This window comes from Schistocerca serialis, chromosome 3 (genome assembly GCF_023864345.2).
Source record: "Schistocerca serialis cubense isolate TAMUIC-IGC-003099 chromosome 3, iqSchSeri2.2, whole genome shotgun sequence".
NCBI classification, from domain to species: Eukaryota; Metazoa; Arthropoda; class Insecta; order Orthoptera; family Acrididae; genus Schistocerca; species Schistocerca serialis.
In genome coordinates this window covers 362,091,601-362,114,742 of record NC_064640.1, presented here as the reverse complement: position 1 = coordinate 362,114,742, position 23,142 = coordinate 362,091,601, and the positions used below count along the sequence as shown (strand labels likewise).

The 23,142-nt window shown below is 38.8% G+C and overlaps 1 protein-coding gene across 6 annotated transcripts in view; it reads left to right on the top strand.

Moving 5' to 3' along the window:
* The window catches only part of LOC126470170 (pumilio homolog 3-like), a 195,593-nt gene that overhangs the window by 30,146 nt on the left and 142,305 nt on the right, over window positions 1-23,142 (top strand). The window contains exons 2-5 of one of the 6 annotated variants that reach the window (XM_050097812.1): window positions 3,736-4,026; window positions 4,113-4,262; window positions 4,335-4,502; window positions 4,577-4,732. In XM_050097812.1, the coding sequence (XP_049953769.1) occupies window positions 3,765-4,026; window positions 4,113-4,262; window positions 4,335-4,502; window positions 4,577-4,732 (736 nt within the window). In that variant the 5' untranslated portion in view covers window positions 3,736-3,764. Of the gene's footprint in view, window positions 1-3,735; window positions 4,027-4,109; window positions 4,263-4,334; window positions 4,503-4,576; window positions 4,733-23,142 lie in introns of all 6 variants that reach the window. The other 5 variants (XM_050097815.1, XM_050097813.1, XM_050097811.1 and 2 more) reach the window with 5 other exon arrangements.

The following is a 23,142-nucleotide window of genomic DNA, read 5'->3' as shown; positions in this document are numbered from 1 at the left end:
ATGTCACTGGTGTTTGTTGCAGGATTCTAGTGCAAGTTGTTTATGAGATATCATATTTTGAAAAGTTTCCACACCAACAGTTATTTGTGCCATTCAATCTGCATAGTTGTTAGCTGTGATTTTGCTATGTTTGCTTGCAGAGTGCTTGTATGTTCCTTCACTGCATTGAGACTTGTTACTCAGTTAGTGTGTGACAAACGAAGCAGTAGATCGTGAGTGGACGATGGGATTTACCAATGCAGAAAAAGCCGACATGCTCACAGTGTATGGCAAATGTTGGAAGAATGCAGTTCATTCTTGTACGGGTTATGCAACAAGATATCCTAATAGATGTCAACCATCTTGGCAGTTATTTTTCAACCTCTTCAACCAGTTATGTGATAGTGGTAGTGTAACGCCTAGAGGATGTTACAGAAGGAAAGAAGAGATGACAGAAGAGGGGGAAGTTAATGTTATTTCTGCTGTTGCAGTTGATATGCACTTTAGATCCCGCGCAATCCCACGAGGAAGTGGCATGGCTCAGGCAAGTGTCCATTGATGTTTGTTCCGTCTTTGTCACATATCTCTCCATCAGGAGCTGCATGGAAAGGATTATGAGAATCGTGTTAACTTCTGTACATGGGCATTAAGATTGAATACTCCAGGTGTGTCATATACTTTGTTTAGTGATGAACCTACATTTACCAATCATGGCCAGGTAAACCACCAAAACGCACTGTTGGTCTGTCTGTAATCCCTGTTGTCTTCTTGGCTTCATCAGGTGGAACGTCAGAACCTATGGAGTGTAAATGTGTGGTGTGGGATAGTGAACCATGAGCTTATAGGCTACCATTTTTCATAGACAGAACACTGAACCCACACAAGCATTGCAACCTCCTAACAGATCATCTTCCATGAGTGCTAGAAGACATTCCTCTGCAGACTAACGAAACTATGATGCCAACATGATGACTGTCCAGCCCATAGTGCACGAAGTACTACAGCATGTCTTCACAAATTGTTTCCAAATTGTTGGATTGGACACAGAGGACCTGTACCTTAGCTAACCCATTCCCTCGTTTTGTCACCTGTAGACTTTTTTTCTGTTGAAAGACACTGCCTGCAAGGGCATACCAACTACACTCAATGATATGCAATGATGTATAACTGCAGCCCCCTTTGATGTCTCTGTTGAAATGCTAGCATGTGTACAACAGTTGTTAAGATGGAAAACTGTATGTATGTGATTGCAAGTGGTGATTTTGAACACAACCTGTGATGCTCACTTGTCTCATTACTGCTCAGAATCCACAGAACTAGTGTATGAACTTGTGTTGTTCTTTAGTGTGCGCTACCACAGGTATTGTACAGGTTTTGGTGTGGGAACTTCCCAAAATACTGTATCTTGTAGACACTAGAATCCTGTAACAAACACCACTGACATTCTGATGTACCCTACTTTTAGTTTGTTAGTGTCAATAGGCATTGTTCTGTTTTTTTTAAAAAAAAATGTCTGTCTGCACAAAAAATACGCCGTATAACTATTATTATGATCTGTTGTTTGGCTAACAACATTTATTCACATTTCAAGGGAGCTTCCATTCTGTGAAAACCACACATCACAAGCACTTTCCATTTCCACAATATTTGTAGTGCAAGTTTTAGGTGATTCATCCTGTATACAATGAAACATTGCTTAACCGAACTTGGGTCAAGTGAAAACCAGGTTATCAGAAACAACTCTCAAAAAGAAAAAAAGAAAAGAGAACCTGTACTCACAGAAACAGTTAGAGGCGCGTTTGTGCAGGGCTGCAGTTAGTGGGCGGAGTTGCTTCCCCACACAGCATTTCACCAGTCTAAATGAAGCTGCGTTGCCAACAATAGTGCATTTGAGTGGTTGTTTCCTTCCATTGCATATGTGTTTTTGTGCTATGCTACAGACTATGAAGTACACTATACTGTATGGTAATGTACTGTGATCCTAAAACTGTAATTTTAATTTTTTATAAAGAACATAGGCATAACCTGGAAAGAGTCTTTTGAATTCGTTTGACCCTCAAAACTTTCAAAAATACAAATAATAGAAAATACTGTAGTAGATTTTTTAAATTCATGGCTTAACCGACAAAATTGTTGTCTGAAGTGGCTTTCTTCTCCTGCACAACCCTACCCCCCCTCCCCCCAAAATCCTCCTGAAGTTCGGTTAACTGTGGTTGTAATGTGTGTGTGTGTGTGTGGGGGGGGGGGGGTTCTGTATGTAACTGTGTGTCTTAAGTGATGACAAATCCTATGATCTGATACTTTGAGATTCTTTCTCTTGTTCATACACATTTTTGTGCATTTGCCCACATTTCAAGGGAGCTTCCATTAAATACCCTGTGTTCTGCACATACTTACAGTCATCAGGCAGTGTGGTCAGTGAGCAAGCTGAGTATACTGATGATATTATTTCATAAATTGTTCACCTATTTTGGAACCATAATTAGTCTTATGACATTTCCTTTGTCATACCTGATGTTACTTTGGTTGCTGTTGAACATCACATATGACATTTGACAATAGACTCTGCATGATTGTATCTTTCTTACTAAATGTGACTGTTATAGTGCATCAGTCTCTTGGGAATTTAGGGAGATGAAGCCAACCTATTTTCCACAAGTTTGTTGACCGAGCGAGGTGGTGCAATGGTGAGACACTAGATGGAGGACGACGGTTCAATCCCGCGTCCATCCTGATTTATGTTTTCTGTGATTTCCCTAAACCGCTCCAGGCAAATGCCGGGATGGTTCCTTTGAAAGGGCACAGCTGACCTCCTTCCTCATCCTTCCCTAATCCGATGAGACCAATGACCTCGCTGTCTGGTCTCTTTCCCCGAACAACCCAACCACAAGTTTGTTATTTCCTGTACCCATGGTTCTGAAAGGAGCTTCATTTTCCCAGGGAATGTTATTGTGGCAAACATTAGAATATGCTTCAGGATCCAACAGGCAGGCATTAAGGATTTGGTCTGTAATTCTGTCTCTCTTCTTTTGCCCTTGCAATAATCTTAAATGACGTGCTCTTTTCTAGTCACATATAAAGGGAAGCAGTAGACCTATCTACGAGTAAGGATACAGATTTTCCAAGAAAGTACTGTCTTCTCCTCTCATCTCTAATGTCTACATTGTTGATGGGATGTTGAAGTATAATCAACCTTCTTTGTATCTCCTTTGACCTTTGTCCCTGGGTGATGTTTCTACTTAATGATTCAAAAGTCCATGTGCATTTTCTTTCTAACCCTTTTCCATTATTTTGTCAAATGAAAGAACTTCTAATGTTGAAAACTAGTCTTTGTCAGTTTTTCACTTCCACATGGTTGCCATGAGTCAGATGCGATATATTTTGAATTGGATGACACCTTCAATATGTAACATAAAACATAGAGCAGGTTAATGTGATCACAGACTTTGTTAGGAATAGTCCTGCTGCAGGTTGGATGCAGTAAGACATCCTTCAGTTCACCCAGTTAGTTAAGAGGGAGCACAAAATTTAATTTGGAATCATAAACAGATTTCATATTTTTTGTGTGAGTAAGGTATTATGGCAAGTTATGTTGACTGTTAGAATCTCTCTCTCTCTCTCTCTCTCTCTCTCTCTCTCTCTCTCTCTCTCTCTCTGGTGTGTGTGTGTGTGTGTGTGTGTGTGTGTGTGTGTTTTTTTTTTGAGAAGATCATAGCAAAAATGTGCATTTATGTGTTGTATTTTCTTCTCTTACAGCATCTGAAGACTTCCTAATTCCAAGAAAAATGAAGTCCTTCTCATCAGCAAAACGTGCAAAAAGTTCTGAGTGTGAAACTGCTGCCGCTTCAGCAAAGAAAGTGAAGGCAGAGCCCAAAATCTCAGAATTAACAGCAGATAACACTGAGGCTGGAAACAAGAAGACACGTCAGCAGGCTATACAAAAACAAGTGAAACAAAAGCGTTCCAAATCAGCTACTGCGTTTACTGTTGAAAACAAACGTACAGATCCCACAAGAATAAAACAGTTTAATCAGCAGCAAAATAATGGTAAGCATTTTAGGTATATCTACTTTTCAACTTTTTATATTTTGCCCAGACTTGGTACGTACTTATGGCAAGTTCATTGTCAGCAGACAGTACTGAGGCTGGAAACAAGAGGACCCGTCTGGCTATGCAGAAACAAGTGAAACAAAAGCGTTCCAAATCAGCTGCTGCATTTACTACTGAAAAGAAACATACAGACCCTACAAGAATAAAACAATTTAATCAGCAGCAAAATAATGGTAAACATATCAGTTGTATCTATTTATCATGTTTTTAAAGGTTTTCACAGACTTAGTGTGTTCTTATGGTAGGTTCATTGTCAGCAGATAGCACTGAGGCTGGAAACAAGAGAACACGTCAGCAGGCTATACAAAAACAAGTGAAACAAAAGCGTTCCAAATCAGCTGCTGCATTTACTACTGAAAAGAAACGTACAGACCCTACAAGAATAAAACAGTTTAATCAGCAGAAAAATAGTGGTAAGCATTTTAGGTGTATCTACTTCCACATTTTTCACAGACTGAGTGTGTTCTTATGGTAGGTTCATTGTCAGCAGATAGCACTGAGACTGGAAACAAGAGAACACGCCAGCAGACTATACAAAAACAAATGAAACAAAAGCGTTCCAAATCAGCTGCTGCATTGACTACTGAAAATAAACGTACAGACCCTACAAGAATAAAACAGTTTAATCAGCAGAAAAATAGTGGTAAGCATTTTAGGTGTATCTACTTTCAAGTTTTTTTTTATTTTTTTTTTTTAATTTTATTTCCACAGCCTTAGTATATGCTTCAATTCACGTGTTTCTTTTAAAATTTATCCAGGGGTGGCATAAGTTTTGGAAATCAGGGAATTTCAGAGTATTTCAAACATGTCAGGGAAATCATGGGAATATCGGGGAACTTTGGAAAAAAACAACACTGGAAAAATCTCATTTTTATCTCAGTTGATGAAATGGATTGTTTACTGAAATGTCGTGCTTTGTCGCTGGCTGGGTGCAGCTGAGTATGTGCGTCACTTCCCTACTCCCTCATCCCTACTGCTTCTCCCCTTCCTACTACTCCCCTCAGCTTGCAGTCATTGCTGCCACCACTTCTTGCTGTTAGCCTAGCAACTGCCGATGAGCGTCAGGGAGGCTTTGAGGAGTGGTTTGTCTGGATCTGATTCTTGGAGTCTGTAGATGCTATGGCCAGAGATGGCAGTCATGTCTGTGTCTGGGTGATTGTGTGAATGTGTGTGCACGCTCATTTTCTGATGAGGACTATGGCTGAAAATTTAGCTGTGACAGTGTGATTGTCTTTTCTACAAGCCTGTCTGCGCACAGCGATCAACTTTACGGTGAATTACTACCTATCCTATTATTGATTCTCATAGTATTCACACAAGTTATCTGTTGCATAGGTTGATTACTGCGGTCTCATTTTCTGTCTGTGTCTCGTGAATAGTAGGCCACACGAGTGGATTTTTACGACAGGCCAAAACTGCAGGCCATTTCTGCTGGTATCTCTAATGGATTGGGTCTGCCAAAATGAAGCTTGTCGTTCCACATTAATGGCTAATCCTGCCCATCGGATCTAGTCTCATCGATCTGTCACGAGGTTGGATTTGTTTGTGTGTGGCGTATGTAGCTGATTTTTGTGGTTTATCCTTGGACCCAGGGCTGCGGTGCTCTTTGGCAGGCCAGAAGCCTCGGGCAGTTGATTTCAGGAACTGCGACTGTCTCACTGCAAGTACATTGTACAGAACAGTGTTTTGTAGACATTTTATTTATTCTAGTACATTTTGGCACTCCAAAAGTAGCTTGTATATTAGAAAGAATGGACGATAAGAAGAATAAAATTGTGGCAGTCACTGGCAGTTAGTACACTATGTACTCCAACATTTCTCAAAAGAAAAATTACACAATACCTGTAAAATAATAGACATAACATAGTGGGTAATAACTGACAATAACAAACATAGTAGAACAAACATTTTATTGGCGGTCACCTATAGTATTGGCTTACAAAACTTTTCCCCATCATATACACTTCTTTCATGAGGCCTACTTTTTCCTGAGGTTATTTCTGAAATAAATGAAGGTATTTTAAATCTCTCTTGTGACTCCAAGGTAATGCAAATTTTTGTCATTAAATGTGTTTCATTTTATTGAAGTAAAATAACATCAGTGGTCTTAATGAAACACACATACCACTTGGCTTGCTTTCCCCATCTAAAAGCAGTGTGTTCCAAAAGATATTGATATTAGTGCTTCAGATTTTTCTCGCATGAATAAATGCTGTCTGCTTGCAAGTTGTTTTTTTTTTTGTTTAATATATTTCCGCATTTGACACTTTTTTCTTGTATTGTAGCTGCAAAGATGGATTTAAAATATCTTCAGTTGTTATAAAGCCATAATGGACGATATGGTCACACAAATGAAGAATTTTTTTTCTGAAACTTCAGTTCAAATTTTGTGGCTTAGTTTTTATAGCAATACTGTGGTCCACAGTTGAAATACTGTCTAGACTTTTTCAGTGATCTCTTTGTACATCCTATTTTTTACATTCTTGTTTGTGTAATGTTCATATGTCAATTTTCACAAACAAGAAATTTCATGGTACAGTTGCGTGTTTTTTGATATGGTCATTGGTCCAGACCCTTCGTTATATTTGTAGCAACTGAAACATGCTGTGTCTTTAAAACCACTCTCTCAGAAGTGGCGAATTTCGAGCAACAGCTACATTTCTCTTGTTTCCATCTTAAAATTTACTTTCTTTGACAAAAAAAGTGGGTTTTGCGCAGTGTCACCTCGCTAACATCCTAATGCATTTGCTGTTGTGACAGAATCCTGAAACATGGTTTATTAAGTGAGGAAATGTGCTCAATTCAGGAAAAAATTGATGAAAAATTACATTTTCTGTTTAAAAACAAATGTGTAATTTCTTAATATATTTTGTTGCAAAGCCACACTAATTCTCATTTGAGCAGCTATTGAAGATTTAAAAAAATTACATCATTCCATTACACAAGTCTACAGTTACTCATATAATACAGTAGATAAAAAAATTCCATGTGCTTATCAAGTAGGAGATATTTCCGTGCTATCATTTGCTGAAATCTCATTTCGATAACTCTGACCATTTGTTAGGCATGAGGGACACTGTGAATGTTTTATTCTCACATTCTGCAGATACAGTCTAGAGGTCGGGCCTCCACAAGACACAGGCAGGAGCTGCAGATATCAAAGAATTCGCTGGAAATATCCATGGCTCATTGGGAAAATCCATTTTTTGTGAGGCGTCTTGCCTTCGAAGGCACACCAGCTTTTGCTTGTTTCAGGAGTATTGTCAACAAACTTTCCATCCTCAGTTATGTGTATCTCTCACAGTGTTCTAGTAGCATATCATGGTGAAATCAAGCAAGGTGAAATTCAATACTGAATGCACTATTTTTCATCTGCATTTTAAGCTATACCACTGCTGTCAGTATGCTGGATGGTTTTAAGACAGAAACTGGGACATTGTATCTTTTCTGGTATCAATTTGTAATGTGTTGAACGAGAGCTGATTATAAAAGAACAATAAACCTGAAAATCTGCTCATCTTTAAAAAAAAAATTTGCTCTCTGTTCTGGCTGGAAAATGAAGATGTGGCCGACTGCTGTTTTTGAAAGAATTCTAATGTGTGACCCCCATGACACCTTTTCTGTTCAGTGCTTTGTCATCTCTGTCTGCTTATGTGGTGTCTTTAGTTGTTAAGGCTCAAGTATTATCTGCCATGAAATCAGTGTGTGATAGTAAAGCTGGTCTTATCCCCACAATGTACATGAATTTAGGTCTTGCTGTAAGGTCTGAGCTCAGAAAAGTAAACGTGCATGCCAAAGATATTTTAACTTTCAGAACAAGCACAGGCTGATTGAAATGTGCCCAAACCTCCTCCTAAAGTCACCTTTGAAGTACAGTATTTGTAGATAGATAAGCTTTTGTGATAAATAGGGGCTCAAGAACTAGCCAGGCATTGAATAAGTGCTAAGGACTGTGATAAAGTTGAGAAAGAATTCACGCAGCTTCTTGGTTAGGAGGTATTTTTTGGGCCTCTGTGCAAATTACAGGAGGACTGAGATGAGAATTTATCACTTCTGAAGAGACTTATTGGATGGTGATACCACCTTTCAGCATTTGTACAGCTTTATTAAAAATGTTCTCATTCTTAGCCATGGTCAAGCCGTCATAGAGCAAGGTTTATCCATTAATAAAGCATGTATGGCAGTCAACCAAGAAACCAAGTCATTGGTAGCTGTTTGTCAAGTATATGATGGCCTGAAATCAGCTGGCAGTGTCTTCAAGATTGACATTAACAAGGGAATGATTCTGGACCATTTACAATGCTGAAGATAAGTATGATGAGGGTTTAAAGCAGAAGCAACATCAAGAACCTGAAGCCAAGAGAGCTAGATGGAAGAGATCCATTGTCCAGCAAGCTAAAGAACTGGAGGCCAAAAAGTCACAGATATTGTCCAAAAGGGCCACTGTACTGAGTGGAATTGATGAAGAGATTGCTTCTCTCACAAATGAGTTTTGACTGGTTTCATTGATTGATTTGCATTGTTTGTTTGACAAAATACAGAGTATTATTATTTGGCAGAGAAAAATCACTAAACATACCCCAGTGCTGTTATAAACCACCTTTCTTTTGTGTTGCTGGGTCTGATGCATTATCTTGTCTGGAAAGTTCATAGATCCTATATGATAGGATGAAGGTGTTATCAAAGTATGAAACCTGAATGAAAAAGGTGACTGAAGAAACCTGTGTCTACATTTTGATGTTCAGTGTACCAGGCTTGTCAGGATATGAAAACATGTTTTAACACTGTAGTTTGTGTGCATTTTTTCCAAACCCTCTTGTAATATTTAGTGCCAGTATCTTGACTGTAGCAGACAGCCCATAACAATCAATAGTAATTTAGGGAAATAATGGCCAGGCAGCTTATGTGCCGGATGTAGGCTGCACACAAAGAAAAGGAAATTCATAAAGTAATTAGTTACAAAATGTGTGACACAACTTGATGCCAAAATGCATTTCAAACAATGTATCTTACAACATTTGTTACTCCATTTCCATCAGTTGTAAAGGAGCCTCACAATTATTTTGTGGATGAACCTGTTACTTCACAGCCTTTTCAGGCACGTGCCGTTACCCTCATGACTGCTTCAGTGTGTCAGTATTTATCTCAACTTTCCAATTTCAGTTGGGATTCTGTGGAAGAGTTTAAGTTTGTGTCCTAACCCAACAGACACTTCTAATCTGTCGGGAGAGTGCGTGACAACTGATAATTTTCTGTGGAAAGAAAGATGTATTCTGAGGAATAATTTTTGATGTCATCTCTGCTGCAATATTTGTTTTCAGCCCATCATTTGAAAAATGACTTATAGGGTTTGAGACATAAAAAACAAGATAGTAGCAGATCAGTATTGTTAATGCAGAGGGGAATTGCCATTTCCAGCAATGTGTTATGAGGAAGTTTGCTAATGTTATGATTTGAACTGTTGTTAAAAATTCTTATTTTCTTCCTTAACCACTTTTCAGATAAATTGTGTATGATGTTGGGCAGGCAAACATTCAGTATTTGCTGCATGTTAACTTCAAGTACAAATTTTAAATTTCCTGCCTCACAGCTTAAAATTTGTTTGGATTTTACATAAAAGGACTAAAAGTGTCACCTAATTTGCTGAAAATGACTGAATTTTCACATATTGTAACACCTAATCAAAAGGCAAAACTTCTGCTTAGTTACAATTTAATCATAAGACTTTGTCAGTCTATTAGACATAAAAGCAGTTTTGACAAACTTCAAATTTGGTATTGATTTTAATCTGATAAACAGTTTTCTGTTCCTATTAAATTCTTGTACTGTGATTGAAGCAATTTGTATTATGATTTGATGGCATCACATATGTTTCAAAGGTTTGATTCCATGGAAAATATGTTTTATCTTTTTAAGCATTGACAATAACTAGCACATGGTCTTAATTAAACAGATTAAAATTAAAGTATTCGACATGGTGTATGAGATTTTTGAGTGATAAATTGTAATTAAATATTGGGTTCTGCCATGAAAGTTTCTTTTAAATTATGATTTCATAATATGTCACTATCATAGATATTAGATGGACAATTTTATCCAAGTAAAATTTTCTGTACACACTTTAATTCTTTGCTTTGATAAATTTGTGTATATAAGGATTTATCATGGACATACTGATATGTGTCAGTATTTGTTTTGCATTTGAAGAGGACTGATACATTTGTCTGCTTGTGTCTGTGTATGTGCGGATGGATATTTTTGTGTGTGTGTGTGTGTGTGTGTGTGTGTGTGTGTGTGTGTGTGTGTGTGTGTGTGCGCGCGCGTGCCTCCTTACCCTCTCCCTTAAAACCCACATCCTTTCGTCTTTCCGTCTCCTTTCCTGATGAAGCAGGATATATATAGTGTGTGTGTCTACTGCTGACAAAGGCCTTAATGGCCGAAAGCTTTAATTGCGTGAATCTTTTTGTTGTGCCATATCGCGACTTTGCAACTTTCCTTCTCTGGTATTGTTACATTCCGTCCTGGATTTTCCATTGTTTGATTCTTCAGATGAATTCTAAGATGCTGATGTGGCCTCTTGTTGATAAGATGTCAGACTGTAATTTTTCCTTCTTTTGTTCCTGTATGACATGGTTACTTGGACAATAGTGGCTGTTGAAAAGTCCCTGATTTGTTTGTGGAATCCTGCACACATTTTGTACACACACCAATATTTATACTGTATCTTTAATATGATTACTGTCCTTGAAAATTGTTTGTGGTCGAGATAAAACTTTTACTAGCATCTGCTAAATGGTATTTTACACGCTTCCACTTCAGAAGCATTAGTTTTAGTGCAGCCTTATATCTCGTGCTCATAGGGGATTCCCCACCCTCCTTACTGTTCTGATATATTATTTATAGCGTCACCACCATAGTGCCTAATTGTTTATGTATATGGGAGGGTGTAACTCCATTTTATAAACACTGATGATTAAATATATGTATAATATATAGCACTATCTCTTGATGATTTCCAGGAATGAATCTCATTGGACACTCCTTGTATTGTGTATCTTGTGTTACATAAGCTGAGCAGTTGCCAGTGATTGACGCAAGTAATGACTGTTGTATTCACAGGATTCATTATGCTACATTTGTCCTGCAATCGTGACAAATGGCAAGCACTTCAGGGAACTTGGCCAGGACACCCACATTCTCAGGACTGGCTCACATCGCTTTGATGAAGCAGGAATTCTTGACTTGTGGGTTGGTCACTGCTGCCAGTCTCCAATATGAAATAATCAGTGCATGGATTGATGATCACTGTTTCACATGATGGTGATTGTTATTGTGTATTTAGAGGAATCTCCTCATATCCACCCAGATCAGGGCAATGATGAAAAAAATCTATAAAAAAATTAAAAGAAAGGTGGCTCACTTCTGCAGTAGCTACCCATGGGAATAAGATATGACTATATGTCCAGTTGGACCTTTGGGTAGACAAATGCCCTACCTGGCAACAAGCATGAGTGGTCATTCCTTCTGATGATAAGTCATATGAGAAGGTGCAGAATAATAGTTTTTTTTAAAATTAGGAATTGTGAACGAGGTTCATTGTAGAAGATATCATCCTTCTGCATACATTAAGCTTTGTGCGGAATTGCAGGTGTACTGAAAATTTTTTTTTGATATATGACAATCTCATACTTGGTCACCACGCCTTTGAATGCAAAATGCCTTTGAGTTAGTGATTGTGACAGACTTACACCCAGTACTTAATTTACTCTTCTTCGGACTAAAGGGTATTTGTCCAGTTTCCACAGTTTTACGGGAGACAAAAAACAGGGTTCAAGTGACACCTGGCTAAGTTTTAGCAGCAGAGTTCTTGTTTCCTCTCTTTTATGGTGTAGTTTTAGATATCCAATTCATACTCCTTAGCATATAATTTGTCTCGTAGAGCATATCTGAGTGGAAACTGTTTGAAGAAAATTGTTACATTCCTTCGGTTGTATCTTGTATCTTTTGGATCAAATCTGTGACTGCTTACACCATTTTAGATAAGTTTAGAAATGTGTAGTTTTACACTTTGTGAAGCCTTTAAAGAAGACATTCCATACCATTTACTGACATTTTATTGGATTAGACAAAAGAAAAAATTACGTTATTTTGGGCTGTTAGTTCTGAGAGAAGTCTAATGTAAAAATGAAGAGGGGTCAAGGAACTACAAGCTGATGATGCTTTAAAATCTTCTGGAAATTCATAACAGTGCTCTCAGTACATTACTAACCTTTGATTCTGGTATACACTCTTATAACTCAAGGGAGGCTTCTAGTGCATCAAGACCAAACTATCTTCTTAGCACTCCTATCTCTTTAAGTTTTGTGATAATTCCAAAGTTGCCATGTAAATAATAATAATAATAATTATTATTATTATAATTATAACAACAATAATAACAATAAATGAAATAAAATAAAACTTTAGGTCACTAGCACTACCTAGAACAGATAGTTCAAAAGCTCACTGGTGATTGAAATATAATGGATTTAACAGTGACAAATAGATCTGATCCCTTTGAGGATGTCCACATTGTAACCAGCATCAGTGACCATGATGAAGTGGTTGTAGCAACAATGATTACCAATGTACAAAGGGCAACTAAGGCAAGAGGGATGATTTACGTGTTCAGTAAACTAGGTAATGAGTACTGTCATATCTCAAGAGGGGACATGAAACCTTTCGATGTGGCTGGCAGAATGTAGAGGAAGTGTGGCTCAAGTTTAGAAAAATAGGTGATCAGGCACAAATGTATACTTTGTAGAGCAGTTTGTGCTGGTGTGCATTCTCTGCAAAGAAACTTCTAAAGAAACAGTGGCTACTTCTCCATAGCTGTAAAATAAAGCTTAATAGTACAGATAGATAAATGATAAATGAAACATTTTTGCCTCTCAAAAGGGCAATGAATAAAGCCCTCAGTGATGACCATAGCAGAATCTTAACAATCAGCCTCTCGCGAAACACAAACTAATTCTGATTGTATGTTAAGGCTGTCAATGACACCAGATTTAATGTCCAGACACTCATGAAATAACTCAGGAACTGACATTGTTGGTAACAAAGCAAAATCAAAAATGATAAGCTCCATTTTGACATGTACCTTTACAAAGGCAAATCCAGGATCACCACCACAGTCTTGTCCTACTGCAATGCCAAGTAATATTATGAATGATAATAATGAATAATATAATTAGTTTCAGCAATGTGAAGAAACAGCTGAAATTTCAAAAACTGAACAAAGCCCCAGGGCGCAGTGGAATCCCTATCAGATTCGATACAGAATTTGCAACTGAGCTAGCCCCTCTTTTAACCATAATATACCATTAATCCCTCAAACAAAAATCTGTATGCAGTGATGGGTGGAATGGTCACACCAGTGTGCAAAAGAATAGCAGAAATGATCTACAAAACTATCACCTAATATCTTTGACTTCCATCTCTTGTAGAATGTTAGAAAATATTCTGAGCTCAAACCTAATTAGATATTTCGAACAGAATGACCTACTGCATGTGGAGCACTATGGATTCCAAAAACATTGGCCATGCAGAAGTTAACTCTCAGTTTTCTTACATGACACCCCGAGAGCCATGGATCAATCAGTTACATAGATGCAATATTTCTTGGCTTCTAAAAAGCATTTGACTCAGTACCAAACTAATGCTTAATAATGGAAGTATGATCATATGGAGGTATGAAATGAAATTTCTGAGTGGATTGTGGATTTATTGGTAGGGAGGATGCAGCATGTTATCTTGGGGGGGAGAGTTATCAATATATGTAGAAGAAACGTCAGGTGTACTCCAGAGAAGTGTGTTGGGACTCTTGTTATTCATATTGTACATTGACGACTGGACAGACATTTTTAATAATAGCCTCAGAGTGTTTGCAGGTGATGCAGTTATCTTTAACGAAGTACTGTCCAGAGAAAGCTGTACAAATATTCAGTAAAGTCTTGATAAGATTTCAGATTGGTTGAAAGATTAAAAATTTGCTTTATATCTACAATAATGTAAAATTATGCAGTTCATAAAATGGATAATGTTGTATCCTATAATTACACTATCAATGATCTACAGTGGAAATCAATTAAGTAATGCAAATAGTTAGATGTAACAATTTGTAAAGATATGAAATGTTGTGATTATATAGCCTCACTCATAGGTAAAACAGGTGGCAGACTTACGTTCATTGGTAGGATACTGGGTAACTGCAGATAGTCTACAAAGGAGATGTTCTTAAAAAATACTTGGGTGGCCCATCCTAGAATACCGATCAAGTGTGAGGGACACCTGCCTAATAGAAGACCTTGAATGTATATGAAGAAGAGCAGCCCAAATAGTCACAGGATATGAATAAAATCCTTTTGGACTTCAGGCTTCATCATTTTGAAACTAAGAAGCACTATTAATACTGATATTTTGGCCAGTCCTCTTCAGCGTGACTAAATCTTGGTTGCTGGGGATGGTCTTCCCTAAATACCAACCTATTTCTGTTTCAAAGCTACAACCGGTGTCACTTTCCTGAATATCATTGGACAGTTCAAAGTATAGATGCCTGTTGAGAAGTGGCTGTATGGAAAGTGGCTGTGTTATTTTGACAGGTGACTGACAGGCAACAGATAGTTGTCAACTTGTACACATGTGTGATATTTTCCTGAAACATGACATCATTAGTGTATCCAGGTTCTGAGGAGCTGCTGGCTGGCAAACACGCACAGCCCTTTGTACTGGAGTTTCTTTCAGCCAGGCCATCGACAGCCTATAGCCCTCCTCTCTGTTCGTGCCATTGGGGCGTTTAATTATTTCTGTAGTCTCTGTTGCTTTCTACTGCTGCATTCATGGCTCCTGGACAAGTGCACAGAATTCTTGAAAATGGACGGGTTGCTCACAGTCCAGTTTGTGTTTGGCTATTGGTGATTTGCTTTTCCCTTGTAACACAAAACATTCATACTTTGACACACGGGTGTTAATTGGTCCCCTGATTTTGCCAACATCGTTTGTACTACAGTCACATCGGCATTTGTAAACACTTATAGCATTTGAGAACATCTATGAAATCCATATTGGGCCTCAGTAGAGTGTGGATCTTGTGGCTGCTCTGTAATATTGGTTTACTGCCTCCATGGCATAGCACTTTGCCTTTACAGTCACTGACAATTAATAAGTTAGGTAAACAAGCAATAGGACGTTGTTGTTCTGCTCCTTTGTGTGCTTTGTCCTTGCTGTACCTCACCTCTTCTACATTTTTATCAGTGTATCCATTGAATTGGATATTGTGTGGAGCAACTGTGTTGTAGTTCTTGTTCTGACTACCACACTTTTCAGAATGTATTGTATTGCCTGTGATGTTTGAAAGAAAGAATTTAATAAACATGAGACCATCTGTACAGCTTCATGACCAGCTTTGTGCCATCATTTATGCCACAGCTGCCATCCAGGTAGTATCACAAAAACAATGACTGTCAGTCATCTGTAGTTGACAGGGTTTAGGTGCCAATGATATGCTTCATTTGTGTTGTCCTCAACACAAAATTACTACTTTGTTGCAACCAACCAGTTGTTTATGTGCTTTCTGTATGGAAATTTGGTTGTTTACTGAGAGGGCTTTGATTTTCATTGTATACTGCTGTTATTCTTGTTTTGGAACTAAGATGACTCAGTTATGAAACACATAGTCAACTGAGCATCATATGCAAGGTGTATGAATGACTTCGTGACCGTAAAGACTATCCCAGAGGAGATGAAATCTTTTCGGCAACAGTAAAGGCAGAGAATGTGTAATGAAGCACGGGGAAAGTAAACCTGTGATCAAGAAACAAAGCATCTCTGAAAAAAGGTTTTAGTGGAAGAACAACTTTCACTGATTTGCACCTATACTAGAAGGACATTGTTCATTGCACTGTGCTGGAGTTTTACAACTATAGCAATTATCCCACTTGGTAAAATGTGTCAGAAGTATTACATGACGGAACTGATTTCAATTGGAGCTGCTATTCAATTTGCAGAATTCTGAAATCTTTGGGACTCAGATAAAAAAAAGGGGGGGGGGAATAGATACATTCTGCTAAAGAGATTCTGCATAGAAGTCGCTAGGGTAATTTTTCTGATAAAAATGTACAATGTCAGAAAACAAAGTAAAATTAAAATAATTTGCCATATTTCTCTATTTGAGACATGAATCAATCAAAATTTTGTCAGAAAGCCCGGGACTAGTCAGCACCACCAGACCTCCTCTACTGTAAACTCCTGAGTATACTTCAGAGACCATCATTAGGTATGATGGTGGAATGTAGTGTGTTTCGGGGAATGAGGGCCTGTGTTTCTCTGCCTGGACTGTGAAGGAGGTACACACGTCGCTCTCTCTCTCTCTCTCTCTCTCTCTCTCTCTCTCTCTCTCTCTCTCTTTTAACACACCAATTTTATAAGGCTTTCTCAGGCATGTGGGGCTCTGCTTGGTTCAACATTTGTCTTCCTAGCAGCTTGTGGGATCCCTGTGGAGCACCATAAATTCATATCTCCTCCTGATGGAAGATTGTGCTGTGAGGTAGTACCTACACTCATACAGCGAAGAGAGCTTGGTTGGTCAGACTGCCCAGAAGTAGTCTCAGAATTATAGTATAAAAAGGCACTAGCTTGCCACAATACTTTCGTTGTTATCAAGAGAGGAGAGGGAACCCTTGAAAAAATACCCACTTACTGTATTAGTTGGAGGGTACTGGCAAGTCCTTAAAAAGTGTTAAACGGCTTCATAATGGAATAGTTAGAGTTTAAACTGCCATGTCTAACCAAGTATCTTCTGGGATGCAAAGCCTTAGGTCACTACCCTGTAGTGGTTGAGTTACATAATACCCTTAAGTTTTGTAAAGGTGTTCTACCCTGAGGAGTTACTTGAAGAATCAAAACATATGGGTGTCATAGAAGTGCAGAACTGCATGAATTCTAACATTCAACACTCCACAATTACCTAAGTGTGTTTTTGCAGGTTATATCAGTCTTAAGGTTTGACCATTTGTTTCAAACCCAGTGTGATGCTTCAAATGTCAAGGGTTTGATCATATCACTGTGGCATGTAACGGGAGGCCTACCTTTGGAAACTGTGGAGGCTCAGATCACAAATCAGATTATTCTTGTTCACTGCCTTCAAAATTTGCGAACTGCTCGGGTGATTACCCAATGTGGAGTAGGAAGACTGGGATTTATAACAAGGCAAGGAAAAATCAGAAGTTGAAAATTATGAGATGCATACCCTATTGTGAAACTAAAAAAGCTTTGAAAGCTAAGCAACCTCCAGTGTTTGCCACTTCTTTTGCTTTGGCTCGTAAGAAGCCAGTTGCCATGTGGGATGCCTCCACACAATGCCAGACCACAGATTCAAGCATGGGTACATGTACTTACCAGTTTACCTTTGGGTGAAAAGCTACACTTGAACCTGAAATCATTCAGAAGTCATCAGCAAAGGACTTGCAACATCAGCCACATACCACTGCACACTATCAGGAGCCCACTACGCTGTCCCCTCTACCCATGCTAGCAACTCCTCCCATAAATAAGGAAAAATGCGGCACAAAAAGTCATACGAAATCAAAGAAAGTGGCAGCTAAACCTTTGGGTTGGCAAGCCCTCTCCCTTTCCAGTGATGTCTTTACTACCAAGGATATTGGTATCCACATGGGGGAACCATAGACACGGACACCATCTTAACATTCCCCCTGACTTCTTGGGTAGATCACCTCAGTTGAGGAAAAAGGAAAAGGACAACCATAGCTAATCTATGGCTCCCACTAGGACTTTTTTGTTGCAATGGAACTTAAATGGATACCAATCACATTTGGAAGAATTACAGCTCGTGGCCCAGAAGAGATCATTCTGTATCTGCTTACAAGGAACTCATTTTAAAGTCACTAATACACCTGCATGAAGGGGCTACCTCCCCTACAGGAAGGTCGATGTTATTGGGAATAGGGCTAAGGGTGGAGTGACTGTTTTCATCAATGTCAGAAGCCAGTCCCTCTTACTATGGCCATACAAGCATTTACAGTGGAAGTTCTCACACTGGTTAAAATCACAGTGTGTTCTTTATTTCTTCCACGTCATGATGTGTTGGTGAAGGTGACTTGACTCAACTCTTCTGAGCATTTCTCCTCCCGTTCCTCCTCATGGAGGTTTAAATGCATATGGTGTGCTGTGCTCGGCTATCACATGCTCCAGAGGTCGAATTATCAACCTCCTCGTCCACTCAAGGACTATCCGCCTCTTGAATTCTGGTGAGATGACACTTTTCCACAGTCACAGGATCATCTTCAGCCACTGACTTTTGTTCTTGCTTCCCAGCTCTTGTAGACTCAGTTCAGTGAGAAGTGGCCACAGATTTATCATTCCATTGACCACTTTCTGGTGCAGATACATCTGCTGACAGAAATGGTGGTTGACAGGAGACCATGAGGATGGATGGTTCAAGGGGCAAATTGGTCGCAAAACAGTCAACAGTTCAAACAAGAAGATTGCGCCCAGGGGATGGTGAACCACATCACCTGTGGGATCCAATGAGCTGCCACCAACTCCATTCCCGTCTAGTAACCACTTCAGACGACAGCCTGTCCCTTGGCAGAATGACGAATGCTGCTCAGCAGTCAGAGCCAGGCACGCAGCTTTGTGGAAATTCAAGCCGCATCTAACTACAGAAAACCTTCTTGCCTTCAGATCTATGAGAGCACAAGTGAGGGGAGTGATAAAAGAATGGAACTCCTGGAAGGAATTTGTGACTCCCATTACTCTGTCATCTTCCACTGTGCATTTTTGGGACTCAATAAGGCGGATTTCAGGCTAGGGTATTATATATCCCCTTATAGCTTTGTTGAGAAATGGAGTCATGGTGGATGAGCTGAAAGATGTCACTCCCTCATCCAAACAGTCTCCTGCATTCCAGTTGTGTTCATTTACCAAAGGAATTTTTAATCTGTAAGACAGAACTGCATATGATTTTGAAGGTCATTGCAGAAGATGGGTTCAAACTCTTCAAAGAATTAGATTTCTGTTAGGAATTTCTGAGTGTCATCCAGGCTATTCAACATATGTTTCTGTCAGAGAAACATACAGAACATCCAGATTGCCAACCCCCCACACAAAAACAAGGACAGTACAGGTAACATCCCGCTGAATACATGGGAATTCTGGGAAATGAATTCACTGGTAAGACAGCCAAGAATGCTTGAACTGGAGACATAGTTGCAAAATTCGATACCTCTGCAATCATCTCTCTGCTGAGGCACAGGTTTATACATCAGTGTGAGAAAGTGTCTTTAAATGAAGGAGAGTGGCCTACCTTCCACAAAACCAACTACCAACTGTGGCCTAGCTTCTGTTAGCCACTGAGGCCCAGCAAAGTCTTCCTAATACACCTCCAAATTGAATCCGGCCCATTGATGGAGTAAAGCTCTTTAAGAATTGGAACCCCTAAAGTGTGTTCAGGTTCACTTACAATGTTCATCACAAGTATGGCCAACTAACATTGGACCATCCAACTGGTAATCAGCACAACTTGATTGATTACAGTATATGGGAACAGCACAAATGCATGCAACAGGTGCACTGATAGACAAGAACACAATCTCTCTACCATCTGACCTTTGTTTCAACTTACCACCATGAAGATAGCCTATATTGTGCAGGTGTAGGCCAGCAGCTCTGTCTGCATTGTGATATGAAGGCAGTCACAAACTGGCTGTGAACATGCAACTTCATTGTCTCCATAAAAATGAAATTTCTGTACAAGACAGTGGTGTGTCTTTATGCCACTATTCCCTGCCCATCAGGGAAGTGAAAATAGGCACAGATGGGCAGAGCGTAGATGGCAGTGACCCATTTTCCTTTGTGTTTTCATGAAAAGCATGATGTGACATCTCTTGTATGCAGCCGGCCAGGCTATTAGCAAATAGGGCCGGAATCTCCTAATAATGTGCTGGCTGTGTCTTAAATGAAGTAAGCAGTGGTTGAGTCATGTGGGTGATTGTATGGGAGTACTACTATATTCGTAGACTCAGTGATGGTAGATGATGATGACCCCGTACAGGGCTGATCTCTGTGGACTTTGATGAATTATGATTGCAAGGTGCTCAGAGTGGGTGCCAGACGAATCTTGATGTTCCTCGTTCATGGAAGGACGGTATTGGGAGAAATGACCATGACACTGACTGGCAGTGATGGAGGGCCCTCCAGGATGTGGTAGCAGGGGGGTGCGAGGGGCTGGAAGACATGAGGAATGAACATTGTAGGGTGTCCTTGGCCATCGTTATAGGATGACACTAACAGTGGAAGCAGTGATAGATGATGTATCTTCAACTTTTGTTCTTGCTGCTCCTTGTCTAATTGTAGAGATAGTTGGTTTCGGTATCTGTATGATAAATCTGCCCTTGGCATCAATGGTTAGTATTCAGTAGTCACCTGCCACAACCTCCAATACCAACGTCTGTCCCAAACCAATTAAGCATTGAAATATTGATTATTGACCTCAAATTGCTGCTTCAGCAGAGAATCCCAGTTAATTTGCAAATTACGACGAGGGATGTTGCTCGTTAACTGGGTGCTACTGGTTCTATGACTCGCTGTCTGTATATATGTGCTTTGATTTTCAATTTTAATGTGAAAGTAACAGAATGAGTGTCAGATTTGGGTATTGTCATCTGTATTAGCAGGACAAGGGGGCTTCACAGTTCATGCCCCAGGTGAGAAAATGACTCTCACATAGCGGGAGGTGTCATATGGTTCGTACAGTAATGCGTGTATAAAAGCCACCATACAGTGCGTGGCAGAGAGTACTCTGTACCACTACTGGTTCTCTAGTATTCCTCAAAAAGTACATCTCTTTCCCTCCAGGTATTTCCATTTGATTTCTCAAAGCATGCTCACTGTTCAAACCTATGGGTAATAAATCTAGCAGCCCAGCTCTGAATTGCTTTGATATCTTCCTTCAATTTGAGCTGATGCGGATCCCAAACACTCGGGCAGTGCTAGTTTCTTATATGCGGTGTCCTTTACAGATGAACCACACTTTCCTAAAATTCTCCCAATAAACCGAAGTTGACCATTTGCCTTCCCTACTACAATCCTCACATGCCCATTCCATTTTCTATGGTTTTGCAGTGTTACACCTAGATATTTAATCAATGTGACTATGTCAAGCAGCACACTACTACTGCTGTATTTGAACATTACGGTTTTTTGTTCCCTACTCATTTGCAATAACTTAAATTTTTCTATGTTAAAAAATATAGTTAGCTATTAATGGCATCCATAATTGTGAAACCAAATCCAAGGAAGGCATTCTGATGGAATTTATTTCTAGATATAAAATAATGTACCAGAAACAAAATGAAGTGTGTGTTGTTTGCATTGTTTCTATTCTTATATACATGTGACATGTCATTTTTAATCTTGATATCTTTTGTAGTTTCTGTATTTTTGTGTTGTATTGCATTTCATATGATGATCTGCTCCTGCTACCAGTATAATTTATTTTTATCTTTAATGTTGTTATCTGACCTGTGTAAGTGTGTTAGTGACTGTTATTATGTACCATGTGCCCCATACTCTCTGTGTTTTCTGGGGGGGTTGGCATGGAGGGATTGAGGGTACAAATCACTCATAATCCAGGCTGAGAGGGACTCACTTTCTTGTCTGAGCACATTCAGGTACATCACTTCTAGTGTAGTGTGTGATAATAAAAACACTTTGCGTGGTGTAGGAAGTAAGATATTAAAGTGCATTCAGAAATACCTTAGTATTATCATACAGTGTTGAAATTCTGTGGTGGTAATATTTATGCAAGCACAGAGGCACATTCATTTTTCTCACATTTGTTTTGGTGGTAATTTACCTGTTAGTGTGTTGTATGTTTTCTTATGTCTTATAAATTGATGCAGTCATAAACTGAGATTGATGTGCGAATAATTTTCAGTTTAGTAATTAAGTTTCTCATTTTGAAGTTGAGTTTACACATAGTAATCACAGATTAGTTGTTTGTTTGGTTATAAGACCTGTTTTGCCATACCTTGTACATATATGTATTATTTGTCTAAATATATAAAATTCTAGAAGTAATTTCTATCAGATTATTAAAGCTCTACTGCAGTGTGCCCTACACTGGGTTCAACAGTTAAACAGGCAGCTGCATCACTTTTTCTGTGTTAATGTACCACTCAGTACATCATCTTAAAGGCAAGTTGCAGTTTGTAATCTCATCTATTGATATTCATTGTTCCTTTGAATTGCATTATGTTAGGTTTCATTTTGTACCAGAGTTTTAGAACCAGTCCAAATGGACATGGGAAACTACAAAGTAACATTCGTAATGCCTACCACTCCATGCATAATTTGTGTGTGTTGACTTTTCCAATAGATTGACTTGAGGCAGTACGCTTCAGCTTCAGAATCAAGAAACTGAGTACTTGCTTGCATGTGACTATCACAACTAACTTCTGATTGGCTTGTACTGTAGTTTTAAAAATAGAAACTATGATTTGTAAAAAAGTTTGTGGTGATGTTGAGTCACAGTCATGTGATACTTTTTAACAAAATGAACTGTCCTTTGATTGTGTATTCCTCCATTTGTCTCCTGTACTATCTAGATGTCGGCTTTATGCCATTATCAAGTACAATGCCAAAAGCTGGAACATACAAATAGTAAGACACATAGTAAAAAATTGACAAAAAAATTATAAGAAATATTGGATGCGCACTGATCTAAAATTATGAGATATTGAATTACTTGTTAGACCATTATTATCTCATATCTGTTAAGGCAGTGCAAAGCAGGTATACAAGGCTAACACATATCTTTAAGATGTAACTGTCAAAGAATATAGACTCTAGAACATGTAGTAAATGTAGACATATCATAGATCAAAGGTTACAAGTGTTAGATGTCATGTGAACGCATGTGATCACCTTCGGAGGCAGCATTGTGAATCATCATCTTTGCATTTAAATGTATACATCAGATTCCTAATGACATGAAGT